General features: G+C 39.1%; 1 protein-coding gene across 1 annotated transcript in view; it reads right to left on the bottom strand.

Moving 5' to 3' along the window:
* LOC127430615 (NMDA receptor synaptonuclear signaling and neuronal migration factor-like) overlaps nt 1-13,099 on the bottom strand; it is a 55,628-nt gene extending 42,529 nt beyond the window's left edge. Inside the window, exon 1 of the mRNA XM_051680507.1 lies at nt 12,855-13,099. Within this exon, the coding sequence (XP_051536467.1) occupies nt 12,855-12,925 (71 nt within the window). The 5' untranslated portion in view covers nt 12,926-13,099. The remainder of the gene's footprint in view (nt 1-12,854) is intronic.
* Between the last annotated feature and the right edge of the window lie 5,599 nt (nt 13,100-18,698).

The following is an 18,698-nucleotide window of genomic DNA, read 5'->3' as shown; positions in this document are numbered from 1 at the left end:
TTGCATGGTAGCTCATCTGATAGAGCATTGTACTTGCAACGTGAAGGACGGCAGTATGAGTCCAGCAGAGCAAGCGAGCCAGAAGTCGACACGTGAGCCAGAAGTGTCAAAGTAGTACCACAAAATGATGTGGTTGCTTTAGCAATTGCTTTTTTCTCTTCAAATGTGCTTTTATGATGCTAATTAGGTTTAGCAACACACAGTAGGCATTTTACCTCAGATCCGATATGTGTAATAAACCACAAAATTTAATTTTGCAAAAATGTGGCAATAGTCACATCATTTTCTGAGGTCAGGCTGGTATCTAACCATTGACCTTGTGTTGCTAGCACCAGATGAGCTACAGTATCATAAATGTCATAGAAATGGCATATTTTAAGGGACACTTACAAATGATCCCATTACATAAACTGATTAATTATTTTGCTCTTCATGAGCATATACTGACGCCTCGATAATAAAACGAACAACAGCTTATTCTGTTCCTCATATGGTGGCTTTGGCACAAGGAACTGTGTAAATCTCTGGGTGAGTCATTGCATTTCATGAAGCTGATTCAATCTTGTAGGAGACATGACGGTTGAGGCCTTAATGTGCTTTGGCTAAACCTGTTTTTGCCACACAATCAAATATTTGCACTAACCAACACATGGCAGTCAAACCTTGAATGCAACTACCAAACCTGTTTCTGCACAATGTATGGCCCACATATGATTACATGCATTCCTGCAAGCACCCCACATGAAAAAACCCAATCTCAATATTGCAACCTCCTCCACAGAAGCTGTCACCCGCCCTGGGATTGTTCCATAGGAATCCCTGGTGGCTTGCAGTCGCCCTCGGCTTTCCTGACGTAACGCTCAGTGACATGACTGCGCTATTATTATTCGGTTACGTCATAAACACAGGTTGTGTTGAACCAGTTTATTCTCGCTCATCTCATAACAAGCATCCTCCAATGCAAGAGGGTTAATTGGAGTGCCAGTTTAGTCTGAAGAGCCACACAATCCAGCTGAAGACTCTTGCGGCAAGGGGGGTTACAGAAACAGGCAAGGGCAAATGATACTTTACCTTTGGAGCATAAATAGCTAATGACACAGTGCTTCTGTCATAACAAACGCTTCTGCTTTCAACTTGCTTTATGTGTTGCATATCATTAGAGATAAGTTCTGTTCCAAAACCTAATGACCTGAGAATCTAAAAACAGTGGGGGGAACATATTATCAGCCTGGCTCATGAATGTTAATTAGGTGGCATAATGTTCACTTAGTAATTGGAATTGACTGATATTAGTCAGATAGTCTTAAGTAAATGATTGGCTAAAAAGCATTTGAGTAGGCATAACTGGCCATATTAGGATTACTGCTTACCAACTGTTCAGTACCAGTTATGTTCAATCAACAGCATTTTTAGCATAATGTTTATAAAAAATAGTAATAAAAAAATCTACTCTTTCGTCATTTCTTTAAAAAAAGAAAAAAAAAGATATTAAAGTAGGGCATTTTCTGTACAATGGAACTGAATAGGGTAATTCCATAAACATTAAAATACACGTGGTTTCAAAAGTATATCCAAGAGATGTAAACATTATAAGTGCTAGCGTAATTTAAAATCTCTTTCTAACCATATCTGTGTAAAATTCTATTCAATATTAAGACTTCATTTCTATGACTGTTACGCTGGTAAACCCTGTAATCGATTTTATTACACTAAAATCTTGTAGAACAGACATACACTAAAATCAAGCTAAAGGATAAAGCTTATGTCTTGTGGATATGCTTTTGAAACCAAGTGTATTTGAACATTTATGGACTGGCTCAATTTACTTCCATTGCAAGAGCCTTACTGTAACCAACATTTTTTTTTTTTTTTTATCAAACGAGGGATGAGTAGCCTAGGAGCCCTCCCTAGTTATAATGGTTGCTACGCCCTTGCTTCTAAGGCAGCTAAAGCGGTCACTGAATCTCAAGTGACCGATTTGAAAGGCTCTACATAAGGGAGAAACTCTGTGCGCCACACAAATTGCACTCCACATGGGAAACTTGACTCATAATTGACAATTTAACAGAGTCTGATGTTAGCATGTTGCTAAGCTAACAATTCAGCACTCTAATATGCATTAAAATACACAGCACATACACAAATTGGGCAAAATAATAAATGTTTTAATAACACTAAACTATTTTTTGTCAATATGTGTTTATTTATAATTAACAATTATCTTGTTTTATCCACCATCTTGGATTCACCTGTATTTTTTTCATTAAGCTCATTGTAATGTATTCTGGAATTACTTTCTCTGCGAAGGACATGTGTGATACTGCATTAGAATTTGGATAAAACTTAAGAGGCACCTTAATTAAGATGCCTAGAACAGCCTTCACGTCTGGAGCTTGCCTATAATACCCCAAAATTCTACCTCTGCAGGCAGCTCACCAAGTTCTATCTCTCTCGCTCCTAACGGCTGATAGGACTATAAGCAAAAGGTAATTAACTATTCACTCAGATGCACTAAAATTTAACACGGTTTGTTCTACTGAGCTTTGGTTAACATCAGCTATACGTCCCAAGCCGGGGAGTTGTCATATAAATAAAATATCAGAAGCACTACAGGAAGATGAGACAGAAGGTTGTGGGGGGGGGGGTTCACGGTAAAGATGAAAGAATAAAAGGAAGAAAGCTTGCTCCCAGACATGTGACTGATAAAGATAAAACATGGAAGCATTTGAAATAAGATCAGAGAAGAGAAGATAGTGGAAACTAGTGGAATTCAATATGCCAACACTTCTGAGATTTACCCAGTTGCACCACTGCAGGCATCCAAATCTTCTCTGAACCATTTAAAACAAATATAACCATTATTTTGTTTAACTAACATAATAAAAAAGAACAGGGGTGAATGTACCGAAAACTTGTACTTGTCACATTTGATTTTGGGAAAAATATGTCCCAGACATGTTCTTGACAATTTTTGTGAGATTAACCCACAGAGATCTTAATGCAACCTAGTAGCAGCCATTCATGTCTTTACAGTACTAAGTTCAAGTGTAATTCTTACAGTAATGAATGTTGAGAATTCATCACACAGACAGGTACTTCCGTACTAAGATAATTACTTTAAAATGACTTTTTTTAAAAAAATGTAATACTGTTGAGGCTTACTTTATCATAATGTAAATTTATTGCATCTAGTCTATAACTATATTACTCTTTTTATTCTCCTGTTCATTTAGAATAACCATTGTGCCAGTTTGTGCAAAGGTTTAAGGCCTCTCTCTCTCTCTTTCTCTTCTCAACAGAAGCAGCCGATAAAAGCTTGGGCACAGAAGGAGGGTACAGAATCCATGACACTGTACTCAAATACTCTCACACACACAGCAGGCATTCATGCATAAAGCACACACTTGAAAAGTCACATTTAAAACCACTCTCAAACACAATATTATCATCATGCAGTACTCGGCAGTTTTTGTTTAATCAAAAAATGTGGTTCCTTTTGATTTAGAATCACAAGCGCAGATTCAGAAAATGGGATAAAAGGTATGTAAAAAATAAATTAAAAAAATCTAATAATTAAAGTTGAAGTGTGTAATTACTGGGCCACTAGCATCACCAAACGGAATTGCAAAAATAAACACTGTTTTCAAACGGGCTGTAGAAAACTCACAAGCAGATGGTCCCCTGGGCGAGCCAATGTTGATGTGTCGTGTTGGACGGGACACTCAAACAAACTGAAAAAGTTTTCTTGGGACACAGTGTTACACCTCAAGGTGAAATCTACCAACAAATGGCTTTAACAAAACAAAAGAAACGACAGCAATTTATCAAATTAAAACGAATCATGTTGTACTGATGAAGTATGCAATTATTCAGTTAAACTGCCTGTCTAATACTATACACTACAGCATCTTCCTTTTGAGTGGAGACAGTTCTTATAAGGGCAGACACTTCACTGGCAGGATTCCCAGGGATCCTTATGTATGTACTTTAGGAAGACAGGTCCTTGAGAACAATTTTAAGGTGAGTGGATAACCTGCATTCAAGATGCGCTCCGGGAGAACAAAACAGTCGAGCATTTCTGATCCGTCTCTAACAGATGGAATGGCTGGTCCTTTGACATTTATTTCCTCAGATTTATCCTTAACTAGTTTTCCCCAAGTGGATACAGGAGCATGGCAGAGGCAGATTAATAGCATGTTCTGGAAGGGCATGTTTTACAGCATATGGGACTTGCACTGCTGCAAATACCACAGATTAAAATGTCACCCTCCTCCCTCGAAGTCTTCAGAGCTGGGCTTAATGATGTTTGGAACACCCAACTTTGCACACAATGTACCCTCTCTTCAACCCTTGCTCTACCCTTCTTCTCTCTCTCTTGCATAACAGCAGAGACAACAATGTCAAAAGCATAATGGCAGAGTGTCAGAGTCATCCTGAGATTTGCATTATCTCACACGATCAGACTAATTACAGTACACGCTCTGATCTCTGCCACCAGAAAATAAATAGAGCAGGAAGGGGGAAGATGTAGCATGCACTGAATTCTTTAAGTGTATAATAAGTCAAGTCTCCTCAAATGGGTTTACAATTAATACTGTTAAAACTCTAAGAAGAAAGATTAATCAGTTTCGCAAACTTGAGGGTATTTACTAGGATTTGTTCTTCTTGTTGAGGTGCATAACTCATCAGGAATCGTTTGTGTTTTCACATACTTGAAATTGTGTGGTTTTGTTCAGAAGATATGTACCATTACTTTTCTATGCGATCAGACTTACAATTTTCAAAAAAACTGGTTAATATACTTACACTGACTTACATTAAAGTAGGGACCAAGCCATATTTTGGGTCCAGAATCTCGTAGCGACTTGGGGGTTGGCTCTTTTGACTTGGGCCAGTAAGCAACCACCTAGCAACCCCTCAGAACACCTTAGCAACTGCAATGCCCTGACAGCCACCCACAACATTCTAGCATCGTGGTGGCAAGTTTGCTCAGGCAAGCACCACTCACATTTTCTTCAAAGAAATTTAAAACTATAGAATTTGGTTAAAATATCATACTTTACTTGCTGAGGGAAAAAATGCTTTGAGCAGTTTAGACCAGCTTAATTCCAAGGTCTTAACTAATGCTAAATAGGTAATGCTGTTTTGTTATTGGCACAGTTAAGCTGGTAATTGTTGCAAGAAGACAAGATTGACCAATATAAATATGTTGGGTGACCCTGACCCACAAAACCAGTATGAACATGCTAAAACATATATTGTAATGGTAACCAGCAATATGGTTTTAACTTGGTCTAGTAATACTGCAGCTGTTCTAGGCTAAATAAATACAAATAAATCAGTAAATAAACAAATAAATACAGCTATAAGTAAAAATCATCATAGGTTTCCTGTTTTGATATTTAATATGAACATCTGAGCTTCTTCTAGAATGGACGCAGGGTACAGCTCTAGAAGCTTCCTACAAAACTCTTTGAGAACTTGTTGAAATGGCAGCATTCTTATCCATGCTCAAAGGTCAATGAGTCACTTCTCATCAACCTTCAGAGTGTTGAACAAAAACACACTAAAAAGAGCCTTCCATTCAATATCTCGGCTTACACACAGAAGTCTCCTCAGATACGGCAGGCATGAGAGTATGTCAGAGATGGATCCTTAAAAGGTCCCACATAACAGATCAATGAGTTTCTGAGTCTGTTTTAAGTGCCACAGTTAGAGATTATGCTGTACTGATCTTACACAGCTAAAACTGACAGTAGTCGTCTCAAGGCTGTCACTGAGGTCAAACTCATACATTTCTCATTATGTCTCTTTTGAAAATAGAATTTCTTATATCCACTCCTAGAAGTCCTTGCACTTTATGGCAACCAGCAAAACAGAAAACTTTCTTAACCTTAGCTTCTAATTTAAAGTCTCCCTGTTAATGACTTTGGAGGTTTACAGAAGTTTTCACATCACACTGCCAAAATGATCACACAGGAAATTGACATGTTGCTTCCAAATGCACCCTGAAATCGACCCCCTTCTGCCGAATTACTGACAAGCGTCATTCCCCGTCACACATTTTTGCATCAATTCAAATTTGTTCATCTTTCCGACTGCAGCCTCGAAGACACTGGTTCTAGTTTCATGGAAACCATACAGGAAGAAATCCCATTCACATAAACAACAGCTTTTGACATTGTTCACTGTTTATAATGTTCTGGTTTGGCTACAACTGTAAACTGTTTCCAACTTAAATGAATGAGAAGTCAGAATAATGAATGTCTAACTCAAAATCAAGAGCTTCCCAGGTGCATTTGAAGCCAGCATGAGATACATCTGACTGCTTTTCCCCAAATAGCATCTTCCTCTAATTCTGCTGCCCCTATTTTTCATCTTTATGTTAGAAGCTGCAGGCTGTCCGAATAAACTCGCGTATAACAAAGGAATTACAAATGGATCTCTGCATGATGTGCTTCTTCAAGCAATAGAAAAAAACTTGTAATTGAAATAGCTGCATAATTTACATTTATGCACTTGGCAGACCCTTTCAACCAACATGACCAGTAGCGGTTTTAACCACTATGCAAACCACACAATTACGTGGGGCCCCGGACGTCGGGGGGCCCCAGCCCCAAAAGGAAAGCTCCGCAAAAACCGCTTGAGGGGTGACATGTCGTTCTGGGTACAAGTGCGAATAAGCTGTTGTCAGCGCTCTTAGAGAGGTTCACGTTATAGGTAGGTCGGGTTCGGGTCAGTTTTTCAAGTAGGACTTTGGGTTCAGGTTTGTAATTTATGAAAAAATATACAGGACTTCCGAATTTGTTTTGCCCATGAGTTAGGGACCGTTCACACCGAAAGTGTTTTTGCGTGCGTCTGCTCTGATTTATGTGCTGGACGAACATCCTTGACTGCTGCATCGCTTCTCGTTGTTTCTTCAGTGTCTCACGCAGGACCGGCACATTTTTGGACACTGTGTCAAGTTAAAAATAACTTAGGTCTCAAAAACACACGTCAAGACACCTGTGTTCTGTTTCATTCATTGCGTTGCGTCTAGGCTGTTTTTAGCACAGGTCTCACAAAGGTTTAACATTTTGAACAAGTTCAGGTTGCAAAGAGGTGACTGTTACAATGTTTAACATTATTCCAGATTATTTTGCACCAAGCAAAGTTTCAGCGCTTGATAAATGGCAATGCTTTTTTCCCTTCTGCTCCATTGTGCTGAGGGGCCGGCGTGCCTTGTATGTTTACTGGGGCTGGTTACTGTTATGAATGTTGCCTACAATGCTTACATAAAATACAGCCTTTTGCAACATGGTAAACAATACACTGCAGTGTCAGAAAATAAGCTCCAGGTGAAAGTAAAGTAAATAAGACAGAAATATATTACTATTGTATACAACAAATCATCAAAGTAATAATAATAATTCATTCTGTATTATAATGAAAAACTGGACGACAATTAATAATTGTTAGGTTATAATAATAATAATAATAATAATAAATAACAACTGAATTCCAAAAAGTTAGTGAGTTAGTAGGTTTTGCACACCCTGTTCATAAAAAAAAAAGTGTTTTGTAAAAATATATATGTAGGTAAATATGCTTTTTTTGTATCACTGTTGAAAAAACTGGAAAACATGCATTAATTATCTTGAACTAGAATTTTATTTCATTAAACATTTTGAATGTACTTGGCTAAAATGGCTGATAGGATGAATTTAAAATTATGATTTAATATCAATTTGATGTAATTTTTTAAGTAACATTTTCGGGGCTCTGGGTTGGTCAGTTGCAAGTTGGGCCTCAGAAAGTGTAAACCCGCCCCTGAAAATGACTTAAAGTGTATTAAAGATACACTTTTTATTAGTCGCATGTGTGTTCACTGGGAATCAAACCTATTACCTTGATATTGCTATACTGCAAAAAAAAAATCTGTATTTTTGTCTTACTTTCCCATATAGGCATCAGTTCATCCTTAACACACAATACATTTAACTGAAAAGCAGAATTGTGTAAGATATTAAGACTTGTTTTCAGAGAATGTATCTACTATAGGTTAAAGGTGCTGCTGTTTCCAAAACCCTGGACATCAAAGATACCTTTGAGACCGGCACCGAGCAGAAGAGCAGCATTAGTGCGTGTTCCCACGGTTGTCAAACACAACAGTAGTAAAACAGCACCCTCAGCTGAAAACTTTGATTCTGGCATGAAGCCTCAATGATCTGCTTCAACTACAACATTTTGGGAGCGTGCAAAAAGGCCGCAGCCCGCGGACATATTATATCATATTATATCAAGTGATATCTTTCAGGGAGTAGGACCATATTCTGCATACCATTCCATAAATAAAATAAAATAAATAAATCGCTTACAGCACCATTAAGTTTATTTTTCTTACACCACTGGCATTTTTTTTTTTTTTTCTTGTTTTAATATAAACCTCAATATATTTTGTTAGATTTATGCTTGAAACTAGATAAAAAATGTTTTAATGTTGCAAGAAAAATAAACTTGGCTCATTCGACTTAATGTATTTTATTTATACTTTATATTAAAGTCTTAATATCCTATGCACTTTTGCTTATCAATTAAATGTATCTTGTTTTAAAGATCTTTAGACATTTTTACTGGATAAGACAAAAATGCTTGCACAATTTTATATAACGTAGTGCTAATCTCTACTAGTTGAGTAACAGGAATTAAAAAAGTGATGAGCCAGTTTGATAGAAGCATAGCTGGTGACTCAGCCTCTCAGCCCATAAATCTAAGTGGATGAGTATCAAGTGGACTCTGCAGATCCTTCATGATTAGCATACAAATACTGTACAGACCAGGCTCTTCATGCTGACCCACTGGCCCTGTGAGCCTCAAATCCAAAAAAATTACTCAGACAAAATAAAACAAAAGGCCATGAGAAACAACTCGTTGCATAAACCACATGAAGCAATTCTAAGAAGAACAGGTCTTTACCTATCAGCATACAACTGTGACCAATAGTTGTGACCAATTGGTCAACTGTGTCCAATTGGTTTCCATGACTTTCACACCACTTTGTCACGTTAAAAGAATAGTTGACCGAAAAAATGCAAAGTCATCATTTATTCAACCTCCCTTTGTTCCACACTCGCATGCTGTTATTTTTTTCTGTGGAACACAAAAGTAGCAATGTGATCACACAGGAAATCGACATTTTGCTGCACGACACAGGTTTTTGTCAAGTGAGAACCAGAAAGTAATCATGTTCATATTAACAAAGGTGAGCGTGATTCTGAGGTTGTATTTTCCCTCAACATTACATACTCCAGTGACAGTCAGGTTTAGGGTTGGGGTTTGGGTTAGGGGGTAGAGTTAATAAAATATGCAATCCTGTTGAATATACGTATATCAAAATTTACAACAAAAAATACTACTTGCCTTTGGCACCACTCTGTGGACATTTCACCTGGTGCTGAAACTGGTGCTCACACATTCAAAAACACTTCCAGCTTCAGCCACTGGGGGCAGAGATTCGAATTTCGAATGTGGACTTTTTGGTGCTTTTATGGTGTTTATTGTAGTTTTTGGACATATGTGCTGCATTCGAAACCACGTACTGTCAGAGTATGTACTGTATTTGATGAAGGGCACACTTATCTGCCACCAAAACAGTACATTCTTTTAGGTATGCATGCGAGTAGTATGAATAGATTTCGGACATACTTCATCCGGGGATGTGGGCATTGACCCGTGACCCGAATATATGATGTAAGAACAAAAACCACGAAAATTATCTGCTCTGGTTTTGTTAAACAAGCACCATTTAGGCACAAGGAACAATAATCTTGGTATATGTAGCACTTACAGTTGAGAGGAGCTGCCTGACTCTTGGTTCACCACCATTCTTTTAAATCCAGCATTTTGAAAGTGACGATGCCTCAGCTCCCAAGGGAGTATGGGATCATTAAGTGTCCAGTCGATCGGCACTTCAGAATCTCGCTGGAAATAGTAGGTCATCTGGGTATTTCTCGCTTACTGCTTTATGAAAACTGTGGATTCGGACATACTACTCAATTAGCATACTGTATTTGGCATACTATATAGTAGAGAAGTCTGGATATTCGGACACAGCCACTGACATTCTTTGTATGGAAAGAGTTGTGCGAAGATTCTTCAAAATTTACTGTTGTGTTCCACTGAAAAAATAGCAGCATAAGGGGCTGGAATGACATGAGAGTGAGTAAATAATGACAGAATAAAAACTTTTGGGTGGACTAATCATGTAATGGACAGTCCCTCAAAGTGCCATACTAAAAAGTGGTGCAAGCTCAAAAGTCACCCACTGAGGAATTCAAACCTGCTTCCAGTTACCAGCACAGATCTTTAACCACTATGCTACAACGACCCCACAGAACTAAGCCCAGCATGCTGTTCCTTACGTTGAAGGCTAAACAAGAAAAATAAAAAAAAACACTCCACACGTATAAATATGTACGATGTGGCAAGGATTTTTGCAGAGATGAGAAGAATCTAAGAGTTGAAAATCAGTGCAGGTAGGGTGCATGATTACTTCATGTACTTTAGTGTGTCGGAGTGGGTGGGGTGCTATTGATCCTCTGTGTAGTCAGAGAAAATGGTCCACCCACCAATCATGCCTTTGAACAGCTCTATGGTCATGACCCAGTGTCTGGAGGAGAGCTGATTAACAGACACCGCCTTCACCCGGTGCAACAGTATCCCGAGAACAGGACTGAGAGGGACTTTCAATAGAAAGTCAGCACAAAGCGTACACATTAATTCAATCTGTGCTGAGAAAGACCAGCCTAGGACATAAAAGCCATTGCTCTGACAGGTGTAAAATCACAACATGACAGTGTTTCAAATTTGGGATTGACCAACAATTATCTGATAGCAAAAACCCTCTATGTTTCCTCGAAACTGCTGTAATTTATAACCTATAACTACACTAACAGCTGCCAAAGGTCAATGACTAATTTCTTTGCAAATGAGTAGTCTTTTTTGCTGCAAAGCAGCCCATTTAAACAGGGTTACCTCATTGCAACTTTCTTTAAATTTCCAAGGCAGTTTGGAAGCAACTTTGATGATAGATTTATGTTGACAGAGTGACAGACCCCTACAGTGCTTCTCATTAATTAATGAGTCATTTCCATTAATTAGTCAAAATAAAAACTGAGATTCATTTCAACATATGTAGATTATTCATGCGTTCCCTCTTTATGAATTAATATTGTTAATATTGCGTAACTCAGTCAGGGATGTAACCAAACACTGAAAACTGAATATAAACTTTTAAAGGGATAGGTCACAAAAAAAAAAAAACAACAACAACAAAAAAAATTTCATGCTGCACAGATCAAAACCCATATGACTAACTTTCTTCTGTGGAACACAAAAGGAGATGTTAGGCATGTTAGTCTCAGTCGCATTCACTTTCATTGCATTTTTTATCCATACAATGAATGTGAATGGTGACTGAGGATAACATTCTGCCTAACATCTCTTTTTGTGTTTCTTGAAGGAAAGAAAGTCACATAAATTTGGAACTACATGACTGAACTTACATTTTTCAGTGAATGATCCCTTTAAGAAGAGATTAAAACGCCATAATTGATCGACCATTAACCTTACAGTAATATTGGGGGTTGCAGCCCTGAAGTCAGTACTGTATATTTGAGAATGTGTGTCTATGGCCTAAATGTGTTGTGTCTGCTTTTAATTTTGTCTGTCGTTCTCTGTTAGATGGGTCATTTCTACTTTGCATGCAGAGCTGTGTTCTCTGATATACCTGCCCTGCATACGTAACAGCTTCTCTCATACACACTTATGACCAAGGGCGTAGATTTGACATGAACATTGGAGAGGTTGCAGTGTGAAGCACTTACATGTTTCCATTGATCATGGTATAAATATTGGGGGGGTTGTTATTACCCTGCCCCCCCCCCCCCCCCCCAGGGATTCTACGCCCCTGCTTATGACACAAACAGAAAGAGGTACAGAACTGCCATCCCATTTTCATGAATGAAGTAGTACCCTCAATCTAAGCCTGAATCGTCCAAATCTACAATGACATTGAGTTGACAAGGTCATTTTGATGACTTCTGTCTACTAGAATGACACTGCCAAAGTTTATCTTCTTGTAATGCAATCATAATTCATTCTTCAAAACCTATATAAACATTAAGGATGCAATGACTCACAGCATCCCAAAAGCACCAGGGGCTAGACAATAAGGTGAGAAAGTGAGCAGCTTGCTATCTTATGAATTATGACAGATATGGTACACATGGAAGCTAGACTGGCACTTGTAATGTAAGTACATGTAAAAAGTGAAAACATAGAACAGGATCTTTTCTACCCATATAGCGTGCTGTATTCGAATAACATGTTGGCTTAACAGTTTAATCGCATAGCCAAGACAAGATATGCATGTTCTACGGAGTCTAAATCCTTCTTTTGGTCACAAGACTCTCATAATGCATCGATCTGTGATCGATTAAGTCACACGTCAGCCAGGGCTAACTGACAGATCGAGTCGCAAGCATCGCCTGTATCGTGTGCACGAGCGGTGAAGGACGACTGTCAGTGCCTTGAGCAAGTCCGTTTATTAAATAAACACATATGAAACCAAGACACTGGAAAAGTTATGACCTGAATCAACATGTTTAATACTTAAATGTTCGTCCTACACCTGCACATAACATGTCCCACATGAGTTCTTTCAAAGCGCGATCACGGTTGACCTTTCCATATAGCCAGGAACGAGTTAAAGATGATCCTCGAGCGCGTTTTGTAACTTCAGTGAGCGCACGTACGAATGCAGAGCTGAGCTGACGGGCTGCATGCGGTGTTTAGGGTAAAAATCGGCCACTCACCTAACTTTGGCTGCCACCGAAGAAATCGCATCATTTCTCAGATTCTTCCTTTTGGACACTGCAGTTCCCATGCTGGCATGGAAACGGCGCTTGCAAGAAAACAGCACATTCCAAATGTCAAAGCATTGGAGAAAACGCGTGAAAAATGATGGGAACAGGTAGTTTTTGCGCACTGGTGCTGCGTTCACATGAAAGTCTGTTTATGTCATAACGCACAGTCTGGAGGTGATGCAGAACAGAGGACGCCGCTGTCTCTCCTCTTCCCAGTGTCAACTAGTTAAAGAAAAATTACGCGCGTGTACATATCCCTCCCCTCCTCTTTCTCTCTCTTCATTGATAGAGAAAGAAAGGATGGCTTGAGGAGAGTGTTTATGGTAGTGGGAGGGTGTGGGCAGGGGCGTAGTTTCCAGGGGGGATCGGGGGAAGTAACCCCCAGGAAGTCCAGCGCGTCAGTATACGGAGCGACCACTACTCCAATTCCACCCACTCCTGTAGCAGGTCCTGCGCAAATGTCAGGTATAGGGAATGTGCACATGCAGATGTGCAGAAATACCAACGTTTTTCAGGAGGACGAGAATGCAAGTCAATAACCATAATGTTTGAAGAATATGAAGAATATCAACATATGCTTCAATTTTAACTGTGCATAGCCCACTGTCTAGAGCAATATTATGAAAAATATTTATTATTATTTATAATTATAACATTTAATATTAAATAACAATATAATCTATCTATCTATCATCTATCTATCTATCTATCTTTGATCTATCCACTGTGACAAAATCCATCCATCCATCCATCTGGTAACAAAATTCATCCATCCATTCATCCATAAACAAAATCCATCCATCTGGTAACAAAATCCATCCATTCATCCATCCTGTAACAAAATCAATCCATCCATCCATACTGCAACAAAATCCATCCATCCATTCATTCATCCTGTAACAAAATCCATCCATCCATCCATCAACAAAATCCATCCATCCATCCATTCATTCATCCATCCATCCCATACAGTAACAAAATCCATCCATCCATTTGGTAACAAAACCCATCCATCAAATTCATCCAACCTGTAACAAAATCCATCCATCGGTCCATCCAGTAACAAAATCCATCCATCCATCAACAAAATCCATCCATTCATCCATCCTGTAACAAAATCCATCCATCCATCCATCCAGTAACAAAATCCATCCATCCATCTGGTAACAAAACCCATCCATCCATCCATCCATCCATCCATCCAGAAACAAAATCCATCCATTTATCCATCCTGTAACAAAATCCATCCATCCATCCAGAAACAAAATCCATCCATCCATCCATATATCTGGTTACAAAGTCCATCCATCCATCCATCCAGTGACAAGATCCATCCATCCATCCATCCATCCATCCAGAAACAAAATTCATCCAACCATCCATATTGTAAAAAAATCAAGTCATCCATCCATCCAGAAACAAAATCCATCCATTCATCCATCCTGTAACAAATTCCATCCATCCATCAATCAATTCATACTGTACCAGAATCTATCCATCCATCCTGTAACAAAATCAATCCATCCATCCATACTGTAACAAAATCCATCCATCCATCCATCCAGTAACAAAATCCATCCATCCATCCATCAACAAAATCCATCCATTCATCCACCCTGTAACAAAATCCATCCATCCATCCATCCAGAAACAAAATCCATCCATTCATCCATCCTGTAACAAAATCCATCCATCCATCCATACTGTAACAAAATCCATCCATCCATCCATCCAGTAACAAAATCCATCCATCCATCCATCCATCAACAAAATCCATCCATCCATCTGGTAACAAAACCCATCCATCCATCCATCCATCCATCCAGAAACAAAATCCATCCATTCATCCATCCTGTAACAAAATCCATCCATCCATACTGTAACAAAATCCATCCATCCATCCATATACAGTGGTGTGAAAAAGTGTTTGCCCCCTTCCTGATTTCCTATTTTTTGCATGTTTGTCACACTTAAATGTTTCAGATCATCAAACAAGTTTAAATGTTAGTCAAAGATAACACAAGTAAACACAAAATGCAGTTTTTAAATGAAGGTTGTTATTATTAAGGGAAAACAAAATCCAAACCTACATGGCCCTGTGTGAAAAAGTGTTTGCCCCACCTGTTAAAACATAACTTAACTGTGGTTTATCACACCTGAGTTCAATTTCTCTAGCCACACCCAGGCCTGATTACTGCCACACCTGTTCTCAATCAAGAAATCACTTAAATAGGATCTGCCTGACAAAGTGAAGTAGACCAAAAGATCTTCAAAAGCTAGACATCATGCCGAGATCCAAAGAAATTCAGGAACAAATGAGAAAGAAAGTAACTGAGATCTATCAGTCTGGAAAAGGTTATAAAGCCATTTCTAAAGCTTTGGGACTCCAGAGAACCACAGTGAGAGCCATTATCCACAAATGGCGGAAACATGGAACAGTGGTGAACCTTCCCAGGAGTGGCCGGCCGACCAAAATTACCCCAAGAGCGCAGCGACGACTCATCCAAGAGGTCACAAAAGACCCCACAACAACATCCAAAGAACTGCAGGCCTCACTTGCCTCAGTTAAGGTCAGTGTTCATAACTCCACAATAAGAAAGAGACTGGGCAAAAATGGCCTGCATGGCAGAGTTCCAAGACGAAAACCACTGCTGAGCAAAAAGAACATTAAGGCTTGTCTCATTTTTGCCAGAAAACATCTTGATGATCCCCAAGACTTTTGGGAAAATACTCTGTGGACTGACGAGACAAAAGTTGAACTTTTTGGAAGGTGTGTGTCCCATTACATCTGGCGTAAAAGTAACACCGCATTTCAGAAAAAAAAACATCATACCAACAGTAAAATATGCTGGTGGTAGTGTGATGGTCTGGGGCTGTTTTGCTGCTTCAGGGCCTGGAAGACTTGCTGTGATAAATGGAACCATGAATTCTGCTGTCTACCAAAAAATCCTGAAGGAGAATGTCCGGCCATCTGTTCGTGACCTCAAGCTGAAGCGAACTTGGGTTCTGCAGCAGGACAATGATCCAAAACACACCAGCAAGTCCACCTCTGAATGGCTGAAGAAAAACAAAATGAAGACTTTGGAGTGGCCTAGTCAAAGTCCTGACCTGAATCCTATTGAGATGCTGTGGCATGACCTTAAAAAGGCAGTTCATGCTCAAAAACCCTCCAATGTGGCTGAATTACAACAATTCTGCAAAGATGAGTGGGCCAAAATTCCTCCACAGCGCTGTAAAAGACTCATTGCAAGTTATCGCAAACGCTTAATTGCAGTTGTTGCTGCTAAGGGTGGCCCAACCAGTTATTAGGTTTAGGGGGCAATCATTTTTTCACACAGGGCCATGTAGGTTTGGATTTTGTTTTCCCTTAATAATAACAACCTTCATTTAAAAACTGCATTTTGTGTTTACTTGTGTTATCTTTGACTAACATTTAAACTTGTTTGATGATCTGAAACATTTAAGTGTGACAAATATGCAAAAAAATAAGAAATCAGGAAGGGGGCAAACACTTTTTCACACCACTGTATCTGGTTACAAAGTCCATCCATCCATCCAGTGACAAAATCTATCCATCCATCCATACTGTAAAAAAATCAATTCATCCATCCATCCATCCAGAAACCAAATCCATCCATTCATCCATCCTGTAACAAATTCCATCCATCCATCAATCAATCCATACTGTAACAGAATCTATCCATCCATCCATCCTGTAACAAAATCCATCCATCCATCCATATATCCACCCAGTAACAAAATCTATCCATCCATCAACAAAATATATCCATCCATCCACCCATCCATCTATACTGTCAGAAAATATCCATACATCCATCCTGTTACAAAATCCCTCCATCCCTCCACACATCCATCTATCCATCCAGTAACAAAATCTATCTATCCATCCATCCATCCATCCATCCATCCAGTAACAAAATCTATCCATCCACCCATCCATCCTGTCACAAAATCCATACATCCATCCTGTTACAAAATCCCTCCATCCCTCCACCCATCCATCCCTCCATCCATACTGTCACAAAATCCATACATCCATCCATCCACCCAGTACAAAATCTATCCACCCATCCATACATACATACTGTCACAAAATTCATCAATCCAACCTGTTACAAAATCCCTCCATCACTCCATTCATCACTCCATCCATCCATCCAAAATCCTCACATCACATACACACATTTGCACTTTTTTTTAGTGTTTCAAACACTCATTTGGAATGCACTCTCACACATACAGGTGCATCTCAATAAATTAGAATGTCGTGGAAAAGTTCATTTATTTCAGTAATTCAACTCAAATTGTGAAACTCGTGTATTAAATAAATTCAATGCACACAGACTGAAGTAGTTTAAGTCTTTGGTTCTTTTAATTGTGATGATTTTGGCTCACATTTAACAAAAACCCACCAATTCACTATCTCAAAAAATTAGAATACATCATAAGACCAATAAAAAAAACATTTTTAGTGAATTGTTGGCCATCTGGAAAGTATGTTCATTTACTGTATATGTACTCAATACTTGGTAGGGGCTCCTATTGCTTTAATTACTGCCTCAATTTGGCGTGGCATGGAGGTGATCAGTTTGTGGCACTGCTGAGGTGGTATGGAAGCCCAGGTTTCTTTGACAGTGGCCTTCAGCTCATCTGCATTTTTTGGTCTCTTGTTTCTCATTTTCCTCTTGATAATACCCCATAGATTCTCTATGGGGTTCAGGTCTGGTGAGTTTGCTGGCCAGTCAAGCACACCAACACCATGGTCATTTAACCAACTTTTGGTGCTTTTGGCAGTGTGGGCAGGTGCCAAATCCTGCTGGAAAATGAAATCAGCATCTTTAAAAAGCTGGTCAACAGAAGGAAGCATGAAGTGCTCCAAAATTTCTTGGTAAACGGGTGCAGTGACTTTGGTTTTCAAAGAACACAATGGACCAACACCAGCAGATGACATTGCACCCCAAATCATCACAGACTGTGGAAACTTAACACTGGACTTCAGCAACTTGGGCTATGAGCTTCTCCACCCTTCCTCCAGACTCTAGGACCTTGGTTTCCAAATTAAATACAAAACTTGCTCTCATCTGAAAAGAGGACTTTGGAACACTGGGCAACAGTCCAGTTCTTCTTCTCCTTAGCCCAGGTAAGACTCCTCTGACGTTGTCTGTGGTTCAGGAGTGGCTTAACAAGAGGAATATGACAACTGTTGCCAAATTCCTTGACATGTCTGTGTGTGGTGGCTCTTGATGCCTTGACCCCAGACTCAGTCCATTCCTTGTGAAGTTCACCCAAATTCTTGAATCGATTTGCTTGACAATCATAAGGCTGCGGTTCTCTTGGTTGGTTGTGCATCTTTTTCTTCCACACTTTTTCCTTCCACTTAACTTTCTGTTAACATGCTTGGATACAGCACTCTGTGAACAGCCAGCTTCTTTGGCAATGAATGTTTGTGGCTTACCCTCCTTGTGAAGGGTGTCAGTGATTGTCTTCTGGACAACTGTCAGATCAGCAGTCTTCCCCATGATTGTGTAGCCTAGTGAACCAAACTGAGAGACCATTTTGAAAGCTCAGGAAACCTTTGCAGGTGTTTTGAGTTGATTAGCTTATTGGCATGTCACCATATTCTAATTTTTTGAGATAGTGAATTGGTGGGTTTTTGTTAAAGGTGAGCCAAAATCATCACAATTAAAAGAACCAAAGACTTAAACTACTTCAGTCTGTGTGCATTGAATTTATTTAATACACGAGTTTCACAATTTGAGTTGAATTACTGAA

The sequence above is a fragment of the Myxocyprinus asiaticus genome, chromosome 40 (genome assembly GCF_019703515.2).
Source record: "Myxocyprinus asiaticus isolate MX2 ecotype Aquarium Trade chromosome 40, UBuf_Myxa_2, whole genome shotgun sequence".
NCBI lineage: Eukaryota > Metazoa > Chordata > Actinopteri > Cypriniformes > Catostomidae > Myxocyprinus > Myxocyprinus asiaticus.
This window is presented reverse-complemented; position numbering and strand designations above follow the sequence as displayed.